The 26,828-nt window shown below is 41.8% G+C and overlaps 1 protein-coding gene across 2 annotated transcripts in view; it reads right to left on the bottom strand.

Annotated features, from left to right (window-relative positions):
- ephb1 (EPH receptor B1) overlaps window positions 1-26,828 on the bottom strand; it is a 165,487-nt gene that overhangs the window by 103,913 nt on the left and 34,746 nt on the right. For both annotated transcript variants that reach the window (XM_075483458.1, XM_075483459.1), the window contains exon 2: window positions 5,975-6,039. In XM_075483458.1, the coding sequence (XP_075339573.1) occupies window positions 5,975-6,039 (65 nt within the window). The remainder of the gene's footprint in view (window positions 1-5,974; window positions 6,040-26,828) is intronic.

Below are 26,828 nucleotides of genomic sequence, written 5' to 3'. Positions count from 1 at the left end.
TTTTTTTTCAAAGTTAACAGTTGATCTACATCCCCCCTCTACATCCCCCCTCACAAGCCTCTTCTAATCCCTTCCTAACCCCCGTCCACAACCTGCAACCCCTTCTAAAATCACTCCCATATTTCTGTTTCCTACTCCTCTCATCCTTCTCCTTACGCTTTCCATCACTGTGCTCTCCCTTAATCTCATTAACATCCTCCTACATTTCTGGCTCAGCTTTTCTGAAGATCAGTCAAGAATGATGAAGAAAAAAAAAAAGACAGAGAAACTCTCTTCTGTCTGAATTGTGGTTTCAAGGTAAAACAGTTTTTTAAATTGTTATAAAACTACGTGATGCTGGTTTATATACAATATTTATAGAACAGAGGGCTTGATTTTCATTGCTGGATTGAAGGTGTTAAGAGTATATCACCTAATCACACAAACTTAACACCTACTGGGAGGAAATTCACACACACCGCAATGTCATTTAATATTTTTCAGACAGCAAAGGCAGCAGTGCAGAAGGGAGGAAATATGTACAGAAATGGTCTAGTATGGACCAATTTCAGTCCTGGAGAACACCAGTGACGCGCCCACTCTCCTCCAAGGCTACAAGCTCCTGGGCTGCATCCCCAAAACAATAACACAAAGTTTTTATTTCTCTGTACAAGCAGCTTACTTCAAATTCTGGAAAATAATTATTTCAGGCCTTGTATGTATCCTTGAGCAGTACCGTGGTATAAACCAAGTACCTCTAACCATTTTACTTTAGCCTTCTTCTGCTTTTTGGTTCCTCTATTTTGCGTTCCTTTTCCTGTCATAAAAGATTTCTCCCTGGATGTTGGTGCTGCATCACTCTGAGTGTCATCTTTCTTATTGTCTTCTCTGCACAGTGGCTGTGTTTACATCATGCACACAGGAAAACCAGATTATTGTGAGAAATCAAGCAGGAAATTAGATAACACTATGTAATCACAACAAAAGTAGGATAGCTAAAACCCCAGCAGCTTACATTGAATTGTTCAGTAAACTGATTTCCTCTCCGCTTCTTACAATGTTCTGAATCAGTAATGACAAATATTATTTAATAGTGACTTATGAAGGGAATCATTTGCACTGTTATTGTCGCCGATGTGCTCTGGAATGAAAGCCCTTTACTGTTCTTCTTCTTCTTTTTTTCCCCCCATGTCGAATATGAAACTATGTTATGGAACAGTTTGACTGAAAACTTGAGGTTTTATGCTCGACCATGGTTTATAAATTTAGTGGACCAAGATTTCAAGGATGAGCACTTCTAATACATGCACAGGATTTCGCTTTTTTCCACTTTGCCTCAGTACTGCTTCTGTGTTGCTTTCCTTTTTCTTCTTCACAACCTCTGCAGCCAAAAGACTTTAAAATGTGACCTTTGCTCTAAGATTGATTTAACAATACCTTGAAAGAATTTCATGATTAACAGATTAAAAGAAAATAGTGTTAAAAAAAAACATACCATGGTGGACAGTGCGAGAGTTAAATTCTACAAAGTCAGCAGGTTTTGTTTCTTTAAAGGCTGTATTTCCACATTTTAAGGCATGCTTTGGATTAATTTCTACCATTTCTAAATTATATTTCAGACAATGGAATTTTGGAAACTGCCATTTTTTTTCTTCTCAAAGTTAGAGAGGTGAAAACAGTGCATGAGCTTGTATGAAAGCACCTCATTTGTTACATGTTAACTTCCATTTACTAGAAGTTTGTATCTGCTATTTCACACCACATTTCCAATTATATGTGATGAGACAATGGAATAAATTTGTACATTCATGTACAGCCTATATATAGCTTATAGCTTGAATGACAAGGCTTTATCATTATGATTAAGTTTTACATAAACTGTTACTACTGAAAGCTGAGAATAGTGCATTAGTTATTAATGCATTAAAATGCACTTTTGAGGTGACTGTGGATGTGTGCCATTGCCAACTAGGCCTGTTTTGTCACGTGGCTGCATGACAAGGTCAGGGGGGCTTCAGCCTTTCTGAGAATTCTTATTTAATTAATCATACAGTAAGTGTGTGCCTAAGAAGATAGCAGAAAATGAAAGGCAGTATGAGAGTAAAGAAAAAAAAAGGACTGACGTATAAGGGACAGAGGTGACACGGAAAGATAGATAAACGACATGGGAGAGTGAAGCCCACTGAAGGGAAGGAATGCATGCAACCGGAATAAAAAGGGGAGAGAAAAAAAAGAGCACGAATGCACATTGCGAAAGAATATTGGATTATTGTTTCCTGAACTCACATGTTTGCCCTCTGTGCTCTATTTCTTGTCGCTAATGTAAAAGGCCGCATTCACACACTGCCTTCCCCATTATACATTCACATGGCCAACCCTGATGTCCTCGTGTTTACACCTCTGGAATTAATGACCAATGATTCTGCAGTCCTTCAAAAATAACCCTTCAGTTCAGCCAAACACAACCAGATACACAAAAGCACTTCTTGTGAACTCCTGAAGGAGAAGTCAGTGAAGGAATCTAATGAGATGGATGGAATAGCACAGGGACAACACCACTGTGTGTTTGCATTTTCTCTCGTGCATTTCTGCTGGAGATGCAGCTGCCAGGCTTACAAAGAGAAGCAAATTGAAGATTTAGCCACTGACGTTACACAAACACTTAGTAACAAGCCTGCAGCCAGTAGAGATGTGAGTTTTAAATTTGGACTTTGACTGATATTAACTAGTTGTCATCATTACATATCTAGCTCTAATCGGAGAGTCTGATATCTTTGTGAGAATATATACTTTCACAAACACAAAACATCTTGCAAAGTCAGAGTCAGCTGCCCAGAGAAGCAAGTTGTGCCAGTGAGCAGCATTAGTGTATTCTTCCTACAGCAGGTCTTTCCAAGCTTGAACCTTTACAACAGGAGAAGCTTTATAAAACTATGCTCAACACAGACAAGAGGCTCTGAGTGCCTGGAGGCTTACTGAACCGAACATGTTTTCGATGGAAACACTGCAGATGCCTCTGCTAACTGGGTCTTAGTGGATATTTCCTCTTCTTTAAGGGATAGTTGTGTCAGTGTGAGGCGGATCCTGATCCATACAATTATGACATTAAAAATAACATTCCACAGCAAAAACGGCGTTTTAATCCTCTTCATGTTTAGAAAGTGTGATGAAACATTGTCATGCTGATGCAACAGAGAAATTGAAATTACAACAATGTTAAAGAAAAGGGAAATGGCAGAAAGTCGCCAGTGCTAAGCCAACACCCCTCATCCCTAAAGAAGACTGACGCTGTGCAGTGAAGTGTGTAATCCAAAAGCATAAAAGCAAAAAGAAAGAAATTAAGAAATAAAGCATTTATGTTTTGAGTCTAAATGACAACTGACAACTCACAGCATGATTAATGGCGGTTCACAAATCCTTCTTGCTCACCACCGTAGCTGGTTAATGGTTAATGAGGGGCACTGGAGCTGCTGCCTCCTCTTTGTGATCAAAGTAGAATGCTAACATGAATAATGCAAACGTACACATAAATAATGTAAAAATGATGATGAAATGAAAATGCTTTAATTGTTCAATGCAACTGGCATGCATGTCTGCATTTGTTGTAAGTGAACTACACAGATTTTTTAAATTTACTTATTGAAGTATTAAAACTTGCAAAGTAATCCCTCTCAGTCTGGTCCTCTGACTGCCTAAAGGTGTGGGGTGAGATATTTCTTTGCAAAACTGTTCTCCTCTGCAGGTATTTCCTTTGTTTCCTCCTCTTTGGCTGTGTTTAAAAGCATTTAAGCTGCAGCCTGGCCTGATAGTGTGTGGACACAAGATAATGTGTAAGAAGACCATGGAAACAAACAGTTAAACCTTCCGTCTGTCTGTGCATCTGTGCTCCACAAGTTCGATCTGGAAAGCAGGGACTTTCTCATAAAATCCAGCAATGTGGTACCTACACTTGCGCAAAGGTGTTAAAAAGTATGAATTTGTTTATTTGTGCTTTAGAAAGTAGCAACTGTGGTACAATCTGTATATATCTGCATCTATCTGTGCATGTCTGTTTTATTTCGCGAGTTCACTGCTTTGTTCTGCTACCGGCTGCAATCTGTCTTTCAATTTGTCCAGATCAAACATCTCTGCTGCCCACCTCACTCAGCTGTTGTCCCTGGTCTAATACGTATCCTTACAGGCTCTATAAGGTTATTGTTATTTTTTTTCTTTTTCTTTGCCATCTATATTGTTATCAGATGTCTTTACCATCAGCAACTGATTCTGTTTGATGCACTCTTGAAATGTATCTCTCGTCTTCACTTCTGTCACGACCAGTCCAGCAAGAACAGCACCACACTGTGTAATTATTTTGGCCTAGTGGCTGTAAAATGGTGGATACCAAAGCTTGCTGCTGAGGCGTGCAACAGAAGATGTTAGTTTATGTGAGAATGCAGACATTTTGTGCATTTCCCCAAAAAAATGAGAAACAAATAAACTCAATAAATACTCATTCACTCACTTGTGGCAAGTAATAGTTGTACCTGTATTGTGTGAGGGGGAATTGGTAGTGCCTCAGCAAACCCAGCCAGCGATATGAGGTTATACTACTGTTCAAAGGGCTTTTACAATTGTACAGTCTAGTGCTTTTGCATTATTGATGTGCGATTTTCAATCAATCTCAATACAGCCCTCAACGTAAACTATTAAGCACCAGTTTATCCTAGAGCATGTTTAGATTGTATTCATATGTAGTTGAAATGAAAAGCCACACAAAAGTAATGTAATCCAGAAATATCGATGTGATCAATAAATTGTTATGCCGAGCAACAGCAGTGTTTTTTGAAACATGTGATACTCCAACGTAGACTTAGCATGATGTGACAGATGGATTATTTTGCCAGCAGAGAGAATCGATAAAAATTCTTTAAGAATGCTAATTTACACCAGGGATGAAAACTGGCACCACGCAAGGCCCAAGCTGTGAAATCCTTGAAGAACAGATTTCCCACATGAACACACGTATGCACAATGCACACACTGTGCTGTTTTAAATCTTGTTCTTCAAGGGGGACACAAAAAAACCCACTAGTAATAATGATTACAATCTGGGATTCCATACCCTTCAGTGTGTTTGAAATGAGTTAAAACTCTGTTCATCTGTTTCAGTACCAATAAAAGGTCCCTTTACACATGTGTAAAATGGCTCATAAAGACCCAAAGACCCAGAAAATGCAGGAAACAGCCATTGTCAGTCCTGGAGAGCGCCTAAAATTGCAACTGATGTTGGGCTATGAAGCTTTTCATTAGGTTATTGAATTACAGCACAGAGAACAAGGTCTTAAAATTCTCCTTAGGTCCATTAGTGTAATAGGGCAATAATTCTTTTTATAATGTATTTCGTGAACAAAAATAATTTTAAAAAAGAGAGAAAATTTAAATAAAAAGGAATACTGTTCGAATTCTGCTGACTGGGCACACTTTTTTTTTTTTTTTTCCTCCATTTCTTTCAGATGACTGAGAATAACGGAGAGTTTAAAATAGCTCCCTGTTAAATCTTAAACCCCTCGATCATTTCCATCCTCTAAGCTCCTCCTCCCCTGTTTCAACCTAATACTTTCACTTCCCTGTATAAATGTGTCATTACAGTATCATTTAGTCTATGGTATCCCCCAGCCTCCAGTTACAGGGACTTGGATACTGTGTTCTGGGGCCTATATAGACCCATTATATTATTATGTCATTATAAACCGGGGAACAGAGAAAATAATACCCTTAATGGGAGCTACATTGGGCAGTGCTGCCATCCTGCATACTCTCCTGCCTATTTGTCTGTCTGCCTGTGGATCCGTGTGTATACTGTGTCATATTACGTATCACACTATCAAGTGATCTTACCCTCAACAAGAATAGTTCAAAGTCAAACCTCTGAGATGTTTTTTTTTTTTTTTTTTTTGTTTTGTTTTCTTTTTTCTTTTACCCTAATATGAATATGCATTGGCAAAAACCAACTCACCCCGGAATTAGGATATGCTGTCCAGCCCAGCTCTGCTGTGGCCACCCGCGTGTCCATCAAAGTCTCTGCAGCAAAGAAAGAAAAAGAGACAGAGAAACAGTGGTTAGCCTCAAAAAGCTATTCTTACTATCCCTCCACTGAGATGACTTGCATTCAAGGCCCAGTGATCACTTGACACTATCTTCTATGAGCGGAAAGGAGATGAAGCCCCACAGTGATTTATCTAACTTTGCTTCACTTTGTTAAGACCAGAAACATGGTAACAAATCCTTGACACTTTCCTGGAAAGAATGCATGAGAGCCTCTGTCATGCTGTGAAATGCTGAGCTTTGCATTGTATTCTCCCTGTGTGAGCATAACTACAACATGCACATCCTGTCTTTGTTTGTGTGCTCTTGTATGCATGCATCTTACTGTTATACAGAAAAATGGAAGGATAATTTTGTATTTTTGTTTCAGAAACCGAATGGTTTTGCACATTGGTACTCAAGAGAAATGGCTTGAAAAATTAAGAAAGAGTTTGAGTAGGTCCTAGCAGGGAATTGCTGCAAAGTTTTGCATGGCAGATGTTCAGGATTCTTTTTGTGTTGGCTCCTTTAAACCCACACTGAAGAAAATATATACATTTCCAAGGCATGCCTTGTATGTGGGATTTTTGATGAGAAGGAGACAGATGCTGTGTTTCGCTGTGATTTGCTAAATAAATCAAGATGTATTCAAAAAAAAAAAAAAAATAAATAAATTACTGCGAACAAAACAGAGAATATAAAACATTCTAGCATGACAAATGAAAATCTGCTTTGAGAAAAAATAGATGCATGTGCCTTCTTTTGGACCTCTTTTACACAAAGTGACATATCTGGTCACTATGAAATATAAAAACACAAAGGTTACTTTCTTTTTACTCTTCCCCTTCTCGCTAATCCTCAGTGACATTCCACTGACAAACTAGTCTGGCAGCGCACCCAATACGTTTGTCGGCTCCGTTTTGATGAATATCTGTCTTGTTGGCACACAGAAATCAAAAAACCTGATACTGTATAAAGCGCAAGCAAACAGGAGATAAATATGGCAGTTATTACAAAGCAACTGATCTCGCCTGCCTCTCTTAGTCTAACTGATTTATAGATAATAGACTGAGAGGCACGTTAACAGTGTAATGAAAAATCCCCTGTAGAAGACTCTAGTAATTTATTCTCCGTTCTAAACTATTCGTTTTACAGAACCGAATGCATATTTTATATTTTTGTATGTCCTGCCTCCCAAGATGCCTTCTGCTTTGGTTGTTGTCCACAAACAGATAAAACTGGGAGGCATGGTGTGGACAGTATGCCTTTGTGAGGATCTGTAGAAGATAAGAAAGATGCGTGGGGAATTTTAAGAAGTCCTTTTGTTGCTGTGTTTTAGGCTTGGATATCTTCCACTTTCTCAGCAAACGGTTTGCTACGCAACCCACATGTGCTGTTCATAAGGGAAGAATCACACTCCGATGACATACAAAGATACAACGCTGCCCTCTTAAGATTTCAAGAAGAGATTTCAACCGTACCTAGTTCTCCAGAAGACGCATGCACGCAGATGTTGCTTATTCAAAATTGCACTGATCTTGCAGTGATTTTGAAATCATTCCAAATAATGAGGCACTAAGAGCCCAGTTCAAATGGTCTCTGTAAAAAATATATATATATATATGACGACCCACCGGTGAGAGGGAGAAAGGCCGTTCATTAAAAATCTCCACTTGCAGGGAGAAACTGGTCTGTGACAATAAACAAATTAGCTGAGCCACTTCAGCTACACTGCACACACTTACATATGTGCATGTATAACATGAACCCCACATTCAGCACAGGCAGCAGCCAACACACAGAGCAATTTTCTGTGTCGACCTCCAGTGAGAGCCTTGTTCACACCCAGCTTCCATCAGAGTATTTCAGTTTCCTTAAGATCTGCCTCGCCTCGTCTAGTTTCCACAACCAGCGAGCTCCAGCTTGCCTGCCTGCTTGTAAGACTTGCTGTCAGCTGGGGAGATAGGAGCACAAAACAGCCCTCAGAGCCAGCCAGCATTGTGGGGACTGCCAGGCCTTTCTCAGGGGAAATCACAGAAGCTTTAGTCAAATCACACAGGCGCTTGGTAGGCCATTTCCCATTTCCTTTAAGACAGAAAGGAGGTGGGGGATGAGGTGAAAGACAATGTGGGCAGGCGACAAAAAGGTCAGAGGCCTTTGGGAGAGGAGGATGAGCCACATCATGTGACTTAATGCCTACCATTAGCAGAATATCAAAGTAGTAGATGAGTAAATAGAGGATGCTAAGTGGTGATTAGCAACGAGGTGGGGCTCAAGCAGACGTCATGCCACAGCTCCCACACCTGTCCACCGGCACTGGAGATTTGGAAAGTGTCCCATGTGTATTTGTGATTTTTAAATGAGCCGTTGTGTGGGCCATTTTCCCCATTAACTCAAAATTAGCTCCTCACAATAGTTACAAACTCATCTCTTTTAAAATGACAAAAGGTACCTTTATTTGAAACGATATATATATACACACACACACATAACATTATATTACAAGGTGCATCACAGAATAAACCAACTGTGTAACAATGCTCTACGTCAAACTCGTGCAATGTCATGGGGAGGTAGTTTTAGACAAAATAAAGACTAATTTTATCATTTTTCTGCTGTGATAAACAGAATGAGTTTTGATGAGAAAGCGTTTGAGAGATGCAGTAAAAATGTGTTGTATTTTCCTCACTAAGAGGTAGCGATTAAGACTTGAGTGTGGATTTTTACTACGTTTACACTAGTTTTATCCTTGCTGCTCTAGAATTTGAATATCAAACATGTTTGTTATTACCATAGCCACCCAAATTACTTTGTGAGTACTTTTGAGGGTTCAAAACGGAATCTTTTAACCCCCCCTCATTACCCAAAAATCTGGGCCAAACATCAGAACGGAGGTCTCTAACCAGATTTCTCCTCTGTACACTGGGGTTGGTGAATTAGGGACAAATCGGACCAAAACTCCCAAAGTCTTAGCCTGGCATTTAGATCATAAAACCCTTGCAGAAACAGGCCCCTGAACACTGTTTCTATCTCATCTGAAAGTAATTTGGAAAACGAGGTAAAATAACACTTATTGCTGTAGTCCCTTGTGTTTCAGGGTAACTCTCAGTGTTTTCTCCTCCATTTATGTTCTGCTATGTCAGCTCACCTTGCAAGCTCAAATAAATTCAACAGAGCCAGGCCCACTAGCAGTCCACTCTGTGGGCAAATGCTCTGTGTAACCATAGCTCATAAATCTATTGAAAAACAACAGCTCAAAAGGTGTCTCAAAAGGAGTAGCAGGCCTTAAAGGGGAAGTTGTTTTTTTTAAACCTGGACCTTATTTCTGGCATAAAATACGTTCATCTAATCACTCATCTAACAGTTTGGTGAAAGTCGGCGTCCTTTGGAAGATATTTAGATCACTCGAGATCCGCGTGTATCCATATAACGGGAGGGAACAGGGCATAGACAATACAGACTATGAATAAGGCATTATCTGTTTTTTATTTCACCAATACTTTAAGACGAATGAATGAATGAACGTGTACTATTGCACTGTTAGCTCACAGCTGCCGTGTTGTTGTTATCCGGGACTTAAGGGGGCTTTCTACACGCTAGTGGGATGACTTCATCGCCGCACGCTGCTGCAACACAGCTCATTCACTCCGTTAAGGACGTCCATCGTACCCAAAGTCGTCATCCATGTCGTCAAAATCTGATAAATATCCTGCTTTGTTGCACAAAACTAGCAGTAGCTGTAATGACTGCAGCTTCCACAGGCATTAATATGTTGAATAACTCAGACTGACACGTTACTGGAGTTCGCTGGTATCTTTACTCGCACAATGTATAATACAGGTGTATATCCTGTGATCACTTGTTCTGATCTGCCTACGTCATGTACGCCCTCACGCTCTGTGCGTTGGTTATCACATTACTCCTTTTTTTTTTTTGAACGAAGTTCCACACATTACCATTACTGTACTTAGATAACAGAGCATTGTATGACTATCCACTAATATCTAATTAGCTTTCACTTTTACTTTAAGGCTATCAATGGTATTTAAAGTCATTTATACTACAGAACACAAATACACCTCGTTAACTCCTAAACTGTCTAACTCAGGATATGATGTCAACAAAACCATTCATTAAATTCAACTTAACCATTCTTAATGGGAAATCTAAACAGTCCCCTAGTGACTTAAGGTCAATCTCAGTCCTTTAGTTATAGTCACGTAAATAGGCAGGAGGCTGCCTGTGCTGTCTGAAAGGATATCGACGTGGCAGGGGTGCTGGTTCTGCGTTGACACCGTCTTCCAGATCTGGTGCTGGTTCTGCAGCGTCACCGTCGTCTTCATCCAGGTCCAGGTCTGAATCAAGGAGCGGCAGTGGATCCTGCAGTGCACTGGGTTGGATCTTCTTGAAGAATGAACTGTTTCTGGTGATGGTGTATCCGTTCCGTCCTGTATTCACCATTGGGCCTTTCACTTGTGTGACTGTGAGTGTCTCTTTGCTGTAAGGTGTGGTGAGCTTGTTTTTCTTCAGTTGACGGCATAGCACGACGTCGCCTGGCTTGATGTTGGATGGCGTGGCATGTCGTCGAACGTCGGAATGAGCTTTCATCTTGGCCTTTGCCTTGGTGTCTTTCTGGCGTACATCACTGTCAGCATGAATGGTTACAGGACTGGCTGATGGTATTTTAATGTTCATTTTTCTCTGAAAGATCAGTTCAGCAGGTGGTCTTCCTGTTGTGCTATGAGGTGTTGCTCTGTACTCACGTAGGAAGATGTTCAGCTGCTGCTTCCAGGAAGTTCCAAGCATTTGTGCAATCCGCACTGTTTTGCCGATGGTCCGCATGAACCTTTCAGCAGTCCCATTTGCTTGTGGCCACAGAGGTGTTATTTTTCTGTGTTTGAATCCCATGTAGCTGGCAAACTGAGAAAACTGTGTGCCGTTGAATGGAGGTCCATTGTCAGTCTTGACAACTTGTGGAATGTCGAACATGGAGAAGACAGCATCCAGACGGGGTATCACTGCATTTGCTGAGATGCAGCGAAGGACCTCAACAATGGGGTATCTTGTGTAGTCATCGACAACGACTAACAGGTACTCTCCTGATGGGAGCAGGCCATAGAAATCTGCACTGACAGAGTGCCATGGTGCTTCAGGCAACTCAGTCATTCTGAGAGGCTCAGTCTTGGTGACAGGGGTGTTGACCTGACAGGCTAGGCAGTTTCGGATGAGAGCCTCGGCCTGTTGATCAATGTTGGGAAACCACACTTTCTCACGGAGGAGCACTTTGGTCTTGGCTATGCCCTGATGGCTTTCATGGGCAAGCGCTAATACTCGCTGCTGTAAAGATAGTGGTATGACAATTCTACAGCCTCGGGAGTATGATATCTTCATCTGCAGACAGTGTGAGTTCTCCGCTAGCATGTCTGAATTGTTGTAACACAGCTGCATTTGGCATGTCACTTGTGATGGTGTGCCAAGTGTTGTTCTTGATGCATTTACTGACCTGTTGCAGAGTGGTGTCCTTTAATGTTTCAGCTTTAATCTCTTCCAGCGTCATCGCCTTCGGAGTCGCCTGGAGTGAGATGAAGTTCACGTATTCCTCTGCAACTTTGCAGGCTCTTGTCTCGGATGTCTGTGTTGGCCTTGGGTGCCTGGACATATAGTCAGCTGGGTTGTCAGCTCCTTTTCTGTAGACAACACGGTAATTGTAGGGCTGCAGCCGAAGACCCCATCGCTCTATTCGGGCAGGTGGCTTTGATCTTGGGTTATTCCAGATTAGCTCGAGCGGCTTGTGGTCAGTGACCAGGGTGAACGGGTGCCCATAGATGTAAAGGTGAAAGTGCTCGCAGCTCCATACAATTGCCAGGGCTTCACGTTCAGTCTGTGAGTATCTTCTCTCAACGTCAGTGAGCGCGCGGCTGGCATACGCTATGACGTGTGTCTCTCCCTTTTCTTTCTGAGTGAGAATGGCACCCAGTCCCACAGGACTTGCATCAACTATCAGTTCCGTCTCCTTCTTCGGGTCGAAGTATGACATGGTGGTATTGCTTGTCAGTCCCTCTTTGAGAAGTTCGAGTGCAGCTGACTGCTCCTCACCCCAGCGCCAGGGCGTGCCTTTCTTGGTGAGCTCCCTGAGGGGTGCAGTGATGGTAGAAAAATCTTTGATAAACCGGGAACAATAATTGGCCATGCCTAGTAGGCTTCGGATTTCGGCCGGGTCTTTGGGTGCAGAGGCCTGGTGAATGGCCGCCACCTTCTGTGGATCTGCTGAGATGCCGTCGGCTGAGAAGACAAAGCCAAAAAAATCAAGTCGTTGCTTGTTGAATTCGCATTTGTTGCGGTTGAGTGTCAGACCACGCTGTCAGGGCGTCGTCATGTGCTTTTTGAGAGGCACCAAAGACGATGATATCGTCACTGAGGTTCTTGACACCTTGGATGCCGTGCAGAGCCTGACATATGGCATTTTGGAAAACTTCAGCAGCCGATGATATGCCAAAGTTCAAACGCTTGTATCTTCTGAGCCCCAGGTGAGTAGTGAAGGTGGTGATGTAACGGCTATCTGGATGTAGCTCAAGCTGGTGGTATCCTGCATTCAAATCCAACTTGGAGAACACCCTCGCACCGTTGAGCTCATGGATCACATCATCCATCGTTGGCGTGAGATGTCGTTCTCGCTGTATGGCCACGTTCGCTTGGCGCATGTCAACACAAATTCTGACTTTATCAGGGTCTTTTGGTTTCGGGGGCGTCACTATCGGAGACACCCAGGGTGTTGGTCCTGTGATCTCCTCAATGATGTTGTCATCTTCTAGCTTTTGTAGCTCAGCTTCAACCTTTTGCCGGATGTGGAATGGCACTCGTCGATGTGGTTGGCACGTTGGTTGCACATCAGGATCAATGTGAAGCTTCACCTGGAAGTCTTTGAGCTTGCCTAATCCAGTGAACAGCTCCGGATGACTGTCGACAAGTTGTTCTGCTACACTTGGTCCGGTGAGGTTGACAGCGTTGATGATCTGAATCAGTCCGAGTGCTTTGGCTGTGTCACAGCTGAGAAGTGAATGTCCATTCCCTTTCAGCACATAAAACGTTGCTTCTGTGCTTTTGCCCTTGGCCTGGGTGCAGCATGTGAATACACCAGTGATGGGCAGAGCAGTCTTGGAGCCATAAGCAAATATTTTGATCTCGGCTGGACTGAGCTTTGGAGCAGGCTTTAGAGTTTTGAATACTGTCTCACTGATTATGTTGACAGAAGCTCCAGAGTCAATCAGGACTTTTATCTTGACACCATTTATCGTGACATGTGTCTGTGGATGTTTTGAGCAGACCTCAGTTTTGACCATAAATGCATATTCATCACTGCTAGATGAACCTTTGTGTGTGCCGCACTCTGAGCACGATGCAATTACTTGGTTTACCTTCCTGGTGCTCACCTGCTTTCTCTCAGCATAATCCATTTTCTTGCTTTCATGTGTTTGTCTTTGCCGGGACCTGCACACCTTGGCGAAATGATTGGGTTTCCCACAGGCCTTACAGTCCTTTCCTTTAGCTGGGCAGTCTGCTTGATGAGGATACATTCCACCACAATTCCTGCATTTTGTGCTTGTTTTATTTTTATCTCTGCGCTGATATTCATTTTGTGCTTTGTTTTTGTGTTCCAGCATGTTAACTGCAGTGACTGTTCCTTTCTCTATGCCCTCTGCTTGCTCTTCGGATATTTCCATTGTCCTCCCATACTCTAACAGCTTGTCTAATTCCGTTTTAAGTTCTCGGAGCGCCCTCCTGCGGAGCCTTTGCGACGTGCAGCTCTGGATTAGCTGTGCTTTGATCTCACCGTCGACATCGGCGAATTCACAGTCTTTGGCTAGAGACCTAAGTTTTGTGTGATAAGTGTCTAGGGACTCGCCGGGCAACTGCATTGCTTTTCTGAATTTGTACACAAGATACTGAGTGTTTTTCATTGGTGTGAAGTAGCCATCTAACTTCGTTTTTGTTCCTTCATAATCATCCTCTTCCTCAGCGAGGGTATTATAAATGTCATGCACTCGTTCCCCGGCTAAGTGCAGAAGCAGTGCCCTCTTCCTAGCATCATTCACAATGTTCATTGCTACGAGAAAGTTTTCGAAGCGTTGCATCCACTTACTCCATCTCGTGCCTGAAGAGCTTGGATCTGTCTCCGTATCAAACGGTTGAAGAGAGTGGCTTGCCAAAGCTGAATTAAACATTTTGCTTAGCTTCAGTAGTCAGGCATTTGCTGCACTAGCTGGCTAGTTGTTTTCAGGGACGTTAGCACTCACGCTTCCAAGTTCCAATGCTCCGGTTTTTTCTCCTCTCCAAAGTTAGACGAAAGCGTTGTCCGTCCTCTCCTTTGTTTTCCGTTTTGAATCCTCGTCGCCACTGTAATGACTGCAGCTTCCACAGGCATTAATATGTTGAATAACTCAGACTGACACGTTACTGGAGTTCGCTGGTATCTTTACTCGCACAATGTATAATACAGGTGTATATCCTGTGATCACTTGTTCTGATCTGCCTACGTCATGTACGCCCTCACGCTCTGTGCGTTGGTCATCACAGTAGCAAACTCCGTTTGAAGTTAGCCGACTGTCACAGAGGACGGAGTGAATGAGCTGTGCTACAGCGGCGCGCGTTGATGAAGTCATCCCACTAGACGCGTGTGTAGAAAGCTTCTATAAGCCCCCTATAAGCTCCCTTATAGCCCGGGATAACAACAACATGGCAGTTGTGAACTAACAGTGCAATAGTACAAGTTCATTCATTATTTTGTCTTAAAGTATTGGTGAAATAAAGACAGATCATGCCTTATTTATGCCTGTATTGTCTATGCCCTGTTCTCTCCCGTTATATGGATATACGCGGATCTCGAGTGATCTAAATATCTTCCAAAGGACGCAGACTTTCACCAAACTGTTATCGGTGAGTAGATGAACGTATTTTATGCCAGACATGAAGTCCAGGTTTAAAAAAAAACGAACTTCCCCTTTTATTTAATTTCAAAGAAAAATAATTCCAGAGGATGTTCTATGTACTACATCATAGGCTATCATTCATTCTAAATCATGCAGCTGATTTGGGATGGCTCATTGTGGAGTGCTCACTCAACGCTGCGAGTATTGTCAAAACTCAGAAGTGACGAGCCAAGCTAAACCAAGACTCAGACTGGGGTCTAAAACCTCCGACCCAAGTGATAGATCAATACCAAAGCGTGGGCTGTTTCCACAGAGAGAGGGGGATATAGAGGAGTAGAGAAGGGAATTTTAAAAAAGGGAAAGAGAGTGTATTAAACATTGATGGGACCCGGCGATAAGATCAATAAGGCAGCAGCTCTCTTCGCACAATTGCACGTCAGCAAGCAGTCGTGTCATACATCACACAGATGCGCATTATTACACATTACGAGCACAACACCAAAGAGCATCTATAGAAAGGGAGTTCAGTGAAGAGACAACAACAGCAATGGAAAGACCAATCTTGCCATCCTTATTTAGCCTTTATGTACGACTCTAATTCTAAAGCATAAGTTAGAATAGGAACACGTCAGTATAATTCCCTCCTTTGTGGCCATGTCTGTATGACTGTATGGCTGCCGGTCGATAGAACATGTGCTGAAGCCCCTCTCCGAAGCTTCCTGGCTCCTTAATCAATACAGCAGACAATTCTCGGCGGATTTCCATTCCCTTCCCATCTTTTCCATGCATCTATCATTTAACCCCCATCCTCTATGTCCTCCCATTCAAGGTTGCTGGTCCTCTTTGTAATTCAATGAGACAATCATGTCCAGATGCTGTACAGGCTTCGAGGGCCTTTTCTTTGTGATTGTAGCAACAAAACTGAAAGACGATCCGAGGCCCTTAGTCGACATTATTTAAGTGCCTTTTTTTTTTTTCATAAGAATGGAATCAAGATGGATAAAGAATGAGAGATACAAAAAAAAAAGGCAAGAAAAAAAAGACAGACGGAGCGAAAGGCGAAGATGAAAAACCCACAGGAGAAATCAGCAGGACTGAAATGAGCACTTAACAATGATGAAACCCCATGGTAGCCTGCTGGGCCTGGCATCTTAATGTGGAGCTGAAAACAAAGTGACAAACAAACAAGAGAGAAGTATGCTGCATTTTCCAAACTAATCAGCCGTCCACTCAGGGGATTTATGAATATAAAAGGAGGTTTTTTTGACAGAGTGAAGTATCGTCTGGAAAAAAAGTTTCACACACGCACGCACACAGGAAAAATATTTGGATGGAATGGAGACAAGGACCTGATCAAGTGACCTGACCAGCGTGTTGGATCGGATCTAGCTGATCTGAAAACTGTGACAGTGTTTAGAACATAGCAGTGCTTCAGAGGAAGAAAAATATAAAACAGCCAGGATCTGATTGAGTTACCATGTTCGACAGACAAAACACGACTTTTCTAATCTGTGCCACCTTAAAGCTGTGTCAATCAGACTGAAGGCTTTTTGCTTTTAATAGAAAAAAAAAAACATCAACCGTGAAGAAGATTATATCAAAGGAAATGTGCTATTTCTATGTCTCGCTACAGACATATACGTCAATGTGTCCGATTTGAAAACTGAACAGAAAATAATCTGCCATCCTCTGAGACATTAACTGACGAGATACACAAGTCCTGCATCACTGAGCCAGAGACACGATTAAATGAGCAGGCTTACAAAGTACAGACTGCACACACTACGCCATAAAAGTGTTCTGGGCAGACAGGTTGTTTTCGCTGTGTGAAAATAACATTTTCAGCAAGAAAGAGTACCAGGTCGGTATGAGACAAAGGAATAATATAGAGAGGAGCAGAGCAACAGAAGCCAAAGCGAAATCAGTGGCAGATGTTTGAAAGAATACCTTGTAAGGACAATTACCATACATACAGCATCGGCAGAACCTGATGAAATTATCCTCTAATCACAGCAAGGTGACATTCTCTTGGCCTCACACATCTGGGATGCCACGTTGCATACAATTAAAGATTCAACCTTCCAGCACTTGGTGAGCATCCCAATGTTCTTTCCCCACTATTAGCAGTTAGTAATCGAGTTGCTGTGGAAAGGAAGCAGGAAAAAAAAACAAAACAGCATCCCTTGAGGCATGGTTGGTAAACACAGAAAGGTATATAGTCAATGCACATCCAGAGATAACAGTGGCACCACCAGCTCTGAGGACTTGTGCATCTGATCATTTCTTAGCATTCACTCAGTCTTCCAGCTATGGTGTAATGCAGAGACAGCACATTTTTATGAATACACACCAACTTCACATCTCTCCTTCTATCCTTCCTCTTTTTCTGTTGCCTCCGTTCCTTCCTTCTCTCCTCTTCCCTGCTTGGTCAGTAGAGAGAGGTTAGACTCATCATTTGCATTCATTAACATTACATTAGCAGACAGAGTGATCTTTAGAAATCAGGCTGCCGGAGAGTGTCATCTTTAATTCATCGTAACCCTACCAACACACACCCCATCTACTTTCTCTTTACCTCCGCCTTCTTTCCCTCTTTCCTTTCCACTCATCCCTCTCCACCTCTGCCTCACTACCCTCTTTCCTTGAACCCAGTGCATCATTTTTTCTCCTTTTCCCTGCATGTTTCTATCCTCTTCATTCCTCTTCACTCTTCCATTTTTCATCTTTTACACTTCTATTTTTTATTTTTTTTCTTGCAGGATTGTGCAGAAAAGGGAAACGCTGAAAAAATAAAATAAAACAAAACATTGCCTTTTTGAGGACACCTATAAACCTTATAAGCATCCATCTGTTAGGCCGAGCTGAGGATCTCCAGACTTTACACTAGGCTCTGTGACATGATCCTTAGAAAGGTTCTACTTACAGTAAATATATTTACACACAAAAATGCAACACAAAGGTTGCAAATATTTCCTATCACTTCATCTAAATATATAAATACAATTAGAATAACGTTTAACATAAAAAAAAAATAAAAATAAAATAAAAAATCACTCATAGTGTGAGGGCTCACATATGTAATTATCTGAGTGTGAAGCTTCTGAGTTAATGCTTTCATCTCTTCTCTACAAGGAGTTAATATCACAATTGTGCTTTTTATCAATGAACTGATCCTGGAAAATTCTCTTGCATCCTTTCTATGATCCAAGACAGAGGGGACAAAGTAACCCAGAATCAGACCAATCCTATGGGTCACTTAAAACTAACAATATGTAGCAACAATGCAAAATATTTGACCACCTCTACGTAGGATAGGCAAGCTGTAAAGAGCAATCATTAAAGCAAAGCAAATCATACAAATATTTCCACACATTTTCAGGTTTAGTGGGATAATCGTTTCCCTGAAAAAACCCCAGAAAAGATTACACTTTATCAACTTAATACGGCGAAGTGCAGTGTTTTTGGATGTGAACAAAAGGATATACAATTTCAAATGTCCTCTTTTTATCTCTCTGCGCCTGGCACACATCGTAGAAAAAAAAATATCTCCCTCCTTGAAGATTTTTGGAGTGAGCCTTGCTGTGATGACACCACTTAGGGATTTCACCAGTTACTTTAGAAAACCGAAAGCCAGCAGTTGTACTGCTTTTACCCACTTCCCTGCTGGCCATAAATTTTGTCACTCCTCTTTTTACTTTTCCCATTTTTGCTTTATAAATAACTCCAAGTAACATGACAGAGAAAATATATTAAAAATGTATTTCTCAATTAAAAAAAATATAAAGGTTTGAGTCATATGTGTAAAAATCACGATGAAGCTTCATGCCAACAAACATTCTCATCAGGGTGCAAAATTCATAAATTTCTATCTCAGAAGTTCAGGATTTGGGAAAGTTTGGTGACCAAAAATAATACGTATGGAGGCAGCCCTAATGTCCAACATTCATTGCAATCCTAATTACTGCTGATATTACCTCCGCCTGTCTGTCTGCTTTTAAGAAACCTGGCAATTTACTGCTGTAAAATGAGGTAATTACAACTCTTATCAGACTCACCTCACAAAGCAGCATTTAGGGAGAGATGACTCCCCTATGTATCACTGGCTGCTGACAAAGTCTTTGCCTGGCTTCCCGAGTTCTCAACCACACCCACTCACTGTCATGTACTTTATTTCCACCTCCCGCTTCTACTTTCTTTTTTTCCAATTAGAGTATCAGAAGTATGGAAAGACTGATATGAACAGCGCACAATAAATGCCTCAAGAATACTGCTTCATAGCACAGCAGCTGTCCAAGGAGATGCTCTCCTGCTTCCAAAATGGAGAGCAGGAAAATCACACACTGAGTACTGTTTGTGTTTGAGTACTCTGTGTTTGTGTTGGACAGCTACAGAACTGAGGAAATGGCAATGTAATCTAACCTCTTCCCATGAGGTGAATAGGCTTACAGTGTATCCCCTATAGTTGACATTTCTAAATTTCTTACCTCTCACATGAGAGTTTGCTCAGTCGTACCATCCTATCATCACGTCTGCCGCCTGGAGACGTAGTGACTAGACTGACAGGGAAGTAGCATGTCGGGTCACTCTGGGACTGTGAGAATGACATTTAGCAGTGTAAGCTATAACGAATGGGCTATCCAGAGAGAGAAAAGCATCTTTGTTTTCCAAGCAGAACAGGAAGTACTGAGGGAACAAAATGATGTCACTCAAATCAACGTCCTAGAGCAGTCCTTATTTCTAAAAAAGAGAGAATCGCCATTCGCAAGGTCTTTAATGTGTGAGACTATGCCATTTCTAGCGGAATTTGAATTGACAATCACATAACCAAGTAAGAAGTAAAAAAAAAGAAATAAAAGAAATTAATAAAGATAATCTCTAATAAATAATCTGTGTACGAGGCTCTTTGATGACATTTCAGTGTGACTGTACTGGCTGCATTTTATAGAAACAAAAGGGTTGAAAGGAAAATATAGAAGCAATTGCCCTTTACTGTCACACTGTTGCAGAGTTGAACTGAGATAATCATCCAATAATATGGGGAACCAATACGGAGAGCAGGGAAAAACTGAGAGATAAAGAGAGAGAGACAGTGGCAAGACACGAATGAGATAGAGCAAGAAGAAGACGTAAGATCAGTGTAGTTCATATAAAAAGAGATACTGAATCAGATACGGACATGTAGAGACACTCTGATGGAGAGCGTGTCATGCAGCAGCATCCAGTGTTATCTAATCACCAAATGGATCTAACCTTAGCGGGAATACATGAGTCACTTCATTTCTTAGAAATCATCCCACATAGATACTTTGCTCTTTAGTGACACTTGCAGAGTTAGGTAAAGTAAAACACAAGAACCTTAACATGGACATGAGCATCACGCCAAGAGTGGAAGAAAGGAAATGCACCGAAAGATGACCAAATATTGGACAAGCACACACTATATCTTAACACCCAAAACAGAGCTCGGTTCTCCTCAAAACACTTCCAGCTGTGTCCCTACAGTGTACTACCTTTAAACTTATATCAGAGCAAAGTGATAACTCCACCAGCCTCGGAAAGGAAACACATATAAAGAAAATTAATACAGTCTGCACTGTAATCCCCAAAAGACTAGCTTAATACTTCTTCCTTTCTGTGACTGCCAGTTTCTCACCAAGTATAGGGCTATGCACTACTGAAAAGTAATAACTAAGCCTGTATTAACGGGGTAAAAGCAAAAATCAGCTAGCTATATCCAATCTCATTAAATGCTGTTGTAAACCGTGTTTGGATGCACTGCAAAATTGACTCGTGCCTCCTGAATAATCCCCATTTTGGCATAGAGGGAAACAGACAGGGGAGCACAGGGGAGTGTCAGAAAGTGCTAGAACCTCGACGGCTTGACGCCGCGTCTCTTTGGTGCCAGTAACGGAACGACCTTCAACCACCTTGAACTCACTAGAGCAGAATTTCAATAAAAGTCAAATTATCACCCACACCCATGGGGCACGAGAAAGGCACTGAGCTTGAATTGACTGCGCATATAAGGCGATTTAACAGTCATACGGAGGTGTGAGTGAGTCAATCATATGCCACACTCCTGTTTCTCGCTGAGAGGGTGTCTCGGCGGTAAACGACAGTTACTGTACCCTGTTGGGAGAGGATGCCACCGGGATGGATCACTGATTGTTTTCAGAGTGTGTGTGTGTGTGTGTACATGTGCGAGTGTGTATGCCAGTCCCAACATATGTGGCACATGAAGGCACGTATGCCGACATGTGATAGGGAGAGTGTTATTCAATTTGGCTGTGTTCTCCCTTGACCAACGTAGTGAGATCCAGGTAATTGGTGCCTAAGTTTGATATTCCCCAGCCATGTGCTCTCCACCATGGGGACAGTCCTGGCTAAGTCGCTGTGAATGAGAGAAAATGCACGATGAGATCTCACTCCCTTAACCACGAGTGAGATGTGCTTTGGGGATCTTGTTAGTGCAGTTCTACCACACAAGAAGCTTCACTAACAACACACATACATAAACATCCTAACTGCCACTGGCGATGGTGACCGCAGATATTTTAAGTTAGAGATCACCTCTCGCTCTCTCCTTCTTGCTTGGTTTCTATCTCCGTAAAAACAGCGGCCTCTTCAATGCCTCCAAGCAAACACAATGCTTTTCAATACAAGCAAACACTCTCTAGCATCGCATGCTCACATGCCTGGGGAAGACTTTATATTTTTAGTGGTGGGCTTTGTTTCTCCTCCAGGGCTTTGCTGGAGTCCGTAGGGGAAAATAAGATAGAGAACAGTCCGGAGGCTAAATGAAAAACTTTCAGTAGGGGAGGTTGACCTAACAGGATGAGTCTGACAGAGGTGGATGAGATTCTACCAATATGAACCTTAAAGGGAGAGAGGTAGGAAAAAGAAAAAAAAGGTACTTTTTACCTTTTGGTAGTACAAGACCTTTTTTGGGTTTACTTGTATTGAAATCTTTCATACCACAGAGGAAAATGGTGCATGAAAAGAGGAAAAGGCCTATTCTTTCAGCTCTCAGAGGGGTTTTGTGTTTGATGCTCCTTAGGTCTCTTCATATTTGTTGATGGTTTTCTTTATCCATCTTTCAAACTCTGTTTTTGTAAAGGCACTCTGAATACAATAGGCCATAGCTTAGTGAAACACTTGGCTCACCTGTGAGGGAAATGTCATTTCATACACTCAAGCATCAGTCTCTTTTTTTAGCCGCAGGGATGCCGTGGGTGATTCTGAACTTGTGCCACACACGCACAAATGCATGTGCACGTTTGATCTGATCTGATCTCTTTTGGCATCCAGGATGCCTTGGTGCTTGAGCTTTGGCGCACAACGCAGACCCAAAAGTCAAAGCTGTCCAGTTGCACAAGCGGGAAATGCAAACATCAACCATCCTGAGTCTTTCAGCTTCCTTTATGCTGGTACCCGTTGACATCTTTTAGACGACATCGAACAACACCCTAATCATTTATTCTTGTTTTTAATCATGTCATTTTGGATCCTTAAAAGTGTGTGTTGATCGCTACTATAATGGAGATGAGCGGATCAGAGGCTGAGCTTCTTGATGCATTAACACAGCCTGTGGTTACCCTCTGATTTAAAAAGCTTACTTCAAGAGTAAAGAAAATAGCTCCCAGGCAGCTCTATGCACTACACCCACCAGATGAAGCTCTTAGCTGGCATGATGTGAGCAATGCTCCAGGAGTCAAAGTGCGACACTCGCTACAACAGTTGCAGCTAAAGAGCTGAGACGCCTCATTAAATATGTAGTGCCACGGACCCACTGCAAGCTGTGCTCTTACTTCACACGTAAGAAGCAGTGGCAGGAAACACTTGCATACTGCTCATTTTACACGTTCAGACTCACAAATTCACAAAAGCACTAGCGCAAATGTAAATATCAGAAACACAAATAGTTTGCACAACTGTAAATGCTACTCCACGCTCATAAATATTTTCTCCACCCTATATGTGCAGGTGTCTTTCCAGTGGGGATCTGGTGGTAGCGTGAAGTGATTTCCAGGTGTTTGGAGGGAACAGCTCTCATTCAGGACAATATTTGCACCTGAAGGAATACATTAAGGTGTTTAGTGCATTGTGGGGGTGGGACAAAGCTTTCTTTTTTTTAAACTGATTGAAAGTTGATTATTAAATGTACTGTAATTTTGTAAGCCGATACATATGAAACTAAACAAATGCAGTGTAGATGCATTTGTTTCCTTCCCTCCAAAGCAGTTTTTACTTTAAGTTGTCATGTCAACTGGCACCGAGATATGGAAATAAAGCTTTACATATGAGCAAAAGCATATGGATCCAGAAAAGCAATGGTGACTGGAAGTGTTCCAGTCCTCTCTGTTACTGTCCTCCATTGTGTTAGAAGAGGGGGCTGCCAGATATAAAAAGAGCCTTGAGGTTTCATTACAAATGTTAAGTAGAGCAGAAAGACTCAAGTCACCCCTTGCAACAATTAAAACTCAGTCTAAATGAAACGCATATCTTTTTTCTTTCTTCATTTTTTTTGACAATTAGATATGTATACAATTAGAGCCGCTTAGATACACATGTAAGAATGTGAATATTGTTATGCCAGTATTGTCACTTCTGTGAATTATTCGAACATAAATTCTTCAAGGTAAGCTGGCTTAAACTTCTTCACTATCTCACAGCTATTTTGATAAATGATGTCCATGCTTTGTGACTTTTTTTTTTTAAATCAGGTAAGATAATGAGACCTTGCATTAACTGACCAGTTTGTAAAATTTGTTGATGAATGTAAAATGTTTTCATATGCCATGTTTTCAATGTTTCCATTATTATCCATGAATTATGTCTCGTTTCCTCCATACCACATTAGTGTTGTGCAAACCCCAGTGTTTTGCAATGTAACAAGGAAAACATTAACAGGATGCTTCATCCATTTAATGCAGGCCTATCACACTTTTATTCAATAATTTGTTCAATATCCATAGCTCAAGTTTATAAAAATGTGTTGAGGGAATTAAATCTACAAAATAAAATCTACAAATATGTGAAGCTCGTGTTACCTTAGAAGTGACTGAAAAGCAATACACAGCATACATTTGGTCATAAGCTCAGTACAGCTGCTGTATGAATAATATAAAACACCAAACATGTTGTGTGATGGCGGCCAGAACAAAGATGTTGCTCTATTTTAAAAGGCAATTTTCCAAATGTTTGCCAGGTACACATCTCATAAAATGCTTTCGCTACGGCTTAAGTGTGTGCTGAGCGAATATGACCACCATTTCATGAAGTGTTTGTTATCTGCGGCTGTGGAGATATTAATGTAGATGGGTGCTGGAATGACTCCCAGAGAGTTTTCACACACTGCTACTCCTCTTTTCTCCTCCCCAGGGGTGTTGTTAGCCTGCTTGTCCTCTGGCTGCTCACTCCAAGTAATGAGCCTGACAGACCAAAACAAACAGGTACAGAATACAGGTAGGCAAAAAAAAGCAAGTCAAGTCAGAGGGGGAATGACTTCTGTAACTTGCCCTGTTTGATAGATGCATAGGTGGCCACTAATGTGGAGGCTGTGGCTTCCTGGGATGGAGTTTGAGTCATAACACTCCTTTATTTCCTGTGTTTGCTTTCCCATCATGTTCTTTTATTTCCTTTCCGCTCTTTTCTGCTCGGCTGTGCGCAGATGCAGTTGGCTGAGGCCACTGTAAAGGCATAGGGTGATAACTGATGCTAGGCAACACTGCGCTATCTCCACGTTATTTATTCTTGGTTTCATCTCTGTCACTTGCTTCTGTCCCTGTCCCTCACTCCATATCTCTCCCCAGGTGCACTGGTCACTGGGGCTAAATAATGAACAGAGCCACAGTATCTGCTGTCTCTAATGGGGATATTATGCAGGAGGATGTGAGAAGTGCTCACACCGGCCTCGTAAATCACACACTCCTGTAGAGAGGTTCCCTGCAAGACCTCCCTGCTCCACTAACCCTGCACCAGATATACAAATATAAACTGAAAAGCTACTCCTTCACACATATACACATAGGCGAACGAATATTGAGTTTAGATACACGGATGCAAGAGCAAATTAACACACTCAATAACAGCATATATGCACTCCATTTACCTGACCCTTCGTGTGCTGTCAACATTTGCAATGTAATTCAGAGAAACAATTCACTTACATCTGACCAGTGGCAGACCCTCTGTAAGACGGTGTGCCGCACCAGAGCCAGTGTCAATGTGATTGAAGTCTGACAGAGCATTTAAAGCATGATTAGTTCTCCCTGCCACAGCTCACCACACACAGAAGCCCACCAGTGGTACAGGTGAGGTAAACAAAGGCACCATTTAGCATATTAGCCATCAGTCAACGCGACAGGCAAAAGAGATAACGAAATGCGCTCCGACTGTGAGTGGCAAAACATGCACCCCAATCTGCCTCGCCTCAAAAAGAGAGCTATATGAAGATATGTCGGCAGGTGTGTGTTCAGGCAACCCACACGCATGCATTCATAGCCACATAAGAAAGAAACAAACACCTCTATGCACACATGGCTTGATGACAGAGCAGTGAGTTTTTTCATAGCAAGATTGTCCATGTGTGGCAGGAGATGGCTCACACTGCTGACAGACTGCAATGAACCAGCACCAGCATGCCCTGATCCTTTCTATATTTTTTTCTAATCTGTCTCTCAATTTCCACCTCATCTTTACAGCGATAATCTCGAAAAGACCACAAAAACTGTCCTTTTTTTTTTTTAAAGCTTGAATGATATGTTTGGAAAAGATTCCTAAATTCCAAAGCTTTACTTGCTGTGACTAGAAATATGATAATCTGGGAAATCTAACCTGGTGAATTAGATTTCTTATCTGATTCTATGTCATTTATATATATATATATATATATAAACATAAACAATCTGGCTAAAAGTTCAATTTAAAGCAGAAATAACCCCTACAGGATTTAGTAGACCCTACAACCTAACAACGGGGGGCTCTTAACAGTAAGCGTGTTGCCAACAGGCAGGGGGCCATGATGTGGCAACAGGGGCTTAGTGCACAGAGCTGTTTGGATGAAAAACAGACAGCTGGCACAGTGGTAGGGAGACCTCTTTAAATGCCCTTACCTCTGAAAGCTACAAGCTTTTGCTGACTCAGTCAAATGCAGATGTGCACAACTATTGTCAAGAAAGTTTTAATGATGAATGATGAATATAGCAGATCATTTATCCACTTCCCAACTGCATATATGAGCAGGGTATTCTTGAAAATTGGCCTTTTGTGTGCGTTGCGCCTTTTAAGTGTGCCACAACAGTAGACAAGTAGGATGGAAAAAAAAGAAAAAAAGAGGGAAGGTTAAAGAAAAAAAAAAAGAATAGAGACAGGCTGACAAAGCATTTGATATGGCAGATAAAAGGGAGACATCACAGATGCTCTAACCACAATATTTATACGGTCTGCTGGTATTTGTCTTACGTCGTTTAAATGGCACGAAGCAACCTTTATCCTGCATGATTCCTCCCTGAAGATAATGGATTGTGAAGACAAAACCTTCTCCTCAAACATCGTCATCTGCCCCTTCATCACATCCTATCATCAACAGACGCAAACATAGACATGACCGTCCACACACACACACACACACACACACACACACACACACACCTCTGTCAACACTCCCTGAGGCAGTAGTGTTAATTCCTCTCAGCCTATTCTCAGTCACACATAGCATAGGGGCAGTCGCCAGCAGAGCCTCACTGCTGGATTAACCTTTGCTCTCGCCACAGATCTGTTTTTCAGTGGGACCGGCAGTCGGACGGGGGCCATGGCTGGTGGATAGTAGCTCATTGTCAGAACACTGTCAGCACCAGG

This window comes from Odontesthes bonariensis, chromosome 14 (assembly GCF_027942865.1).
Source record: "Odontesthes bonariensis isolate fOdoBon6 chromosome 14, fOdoBon6.hap1, whole genome shotgun sequence".
NCBI classification, from domain to species: domain Eukaryota; kingdom Metazoa; phylum Chordata; class Actinopteri; order Atheriniformes; family Atherinopsidae; genus Odontesthes; species Odontesthes bonariensis.
The sequence above is the reverse complement of the archived record's forward strand: the minus strand, read 5'-3'. Positions and strand labels throughout refer to the sequence as shown.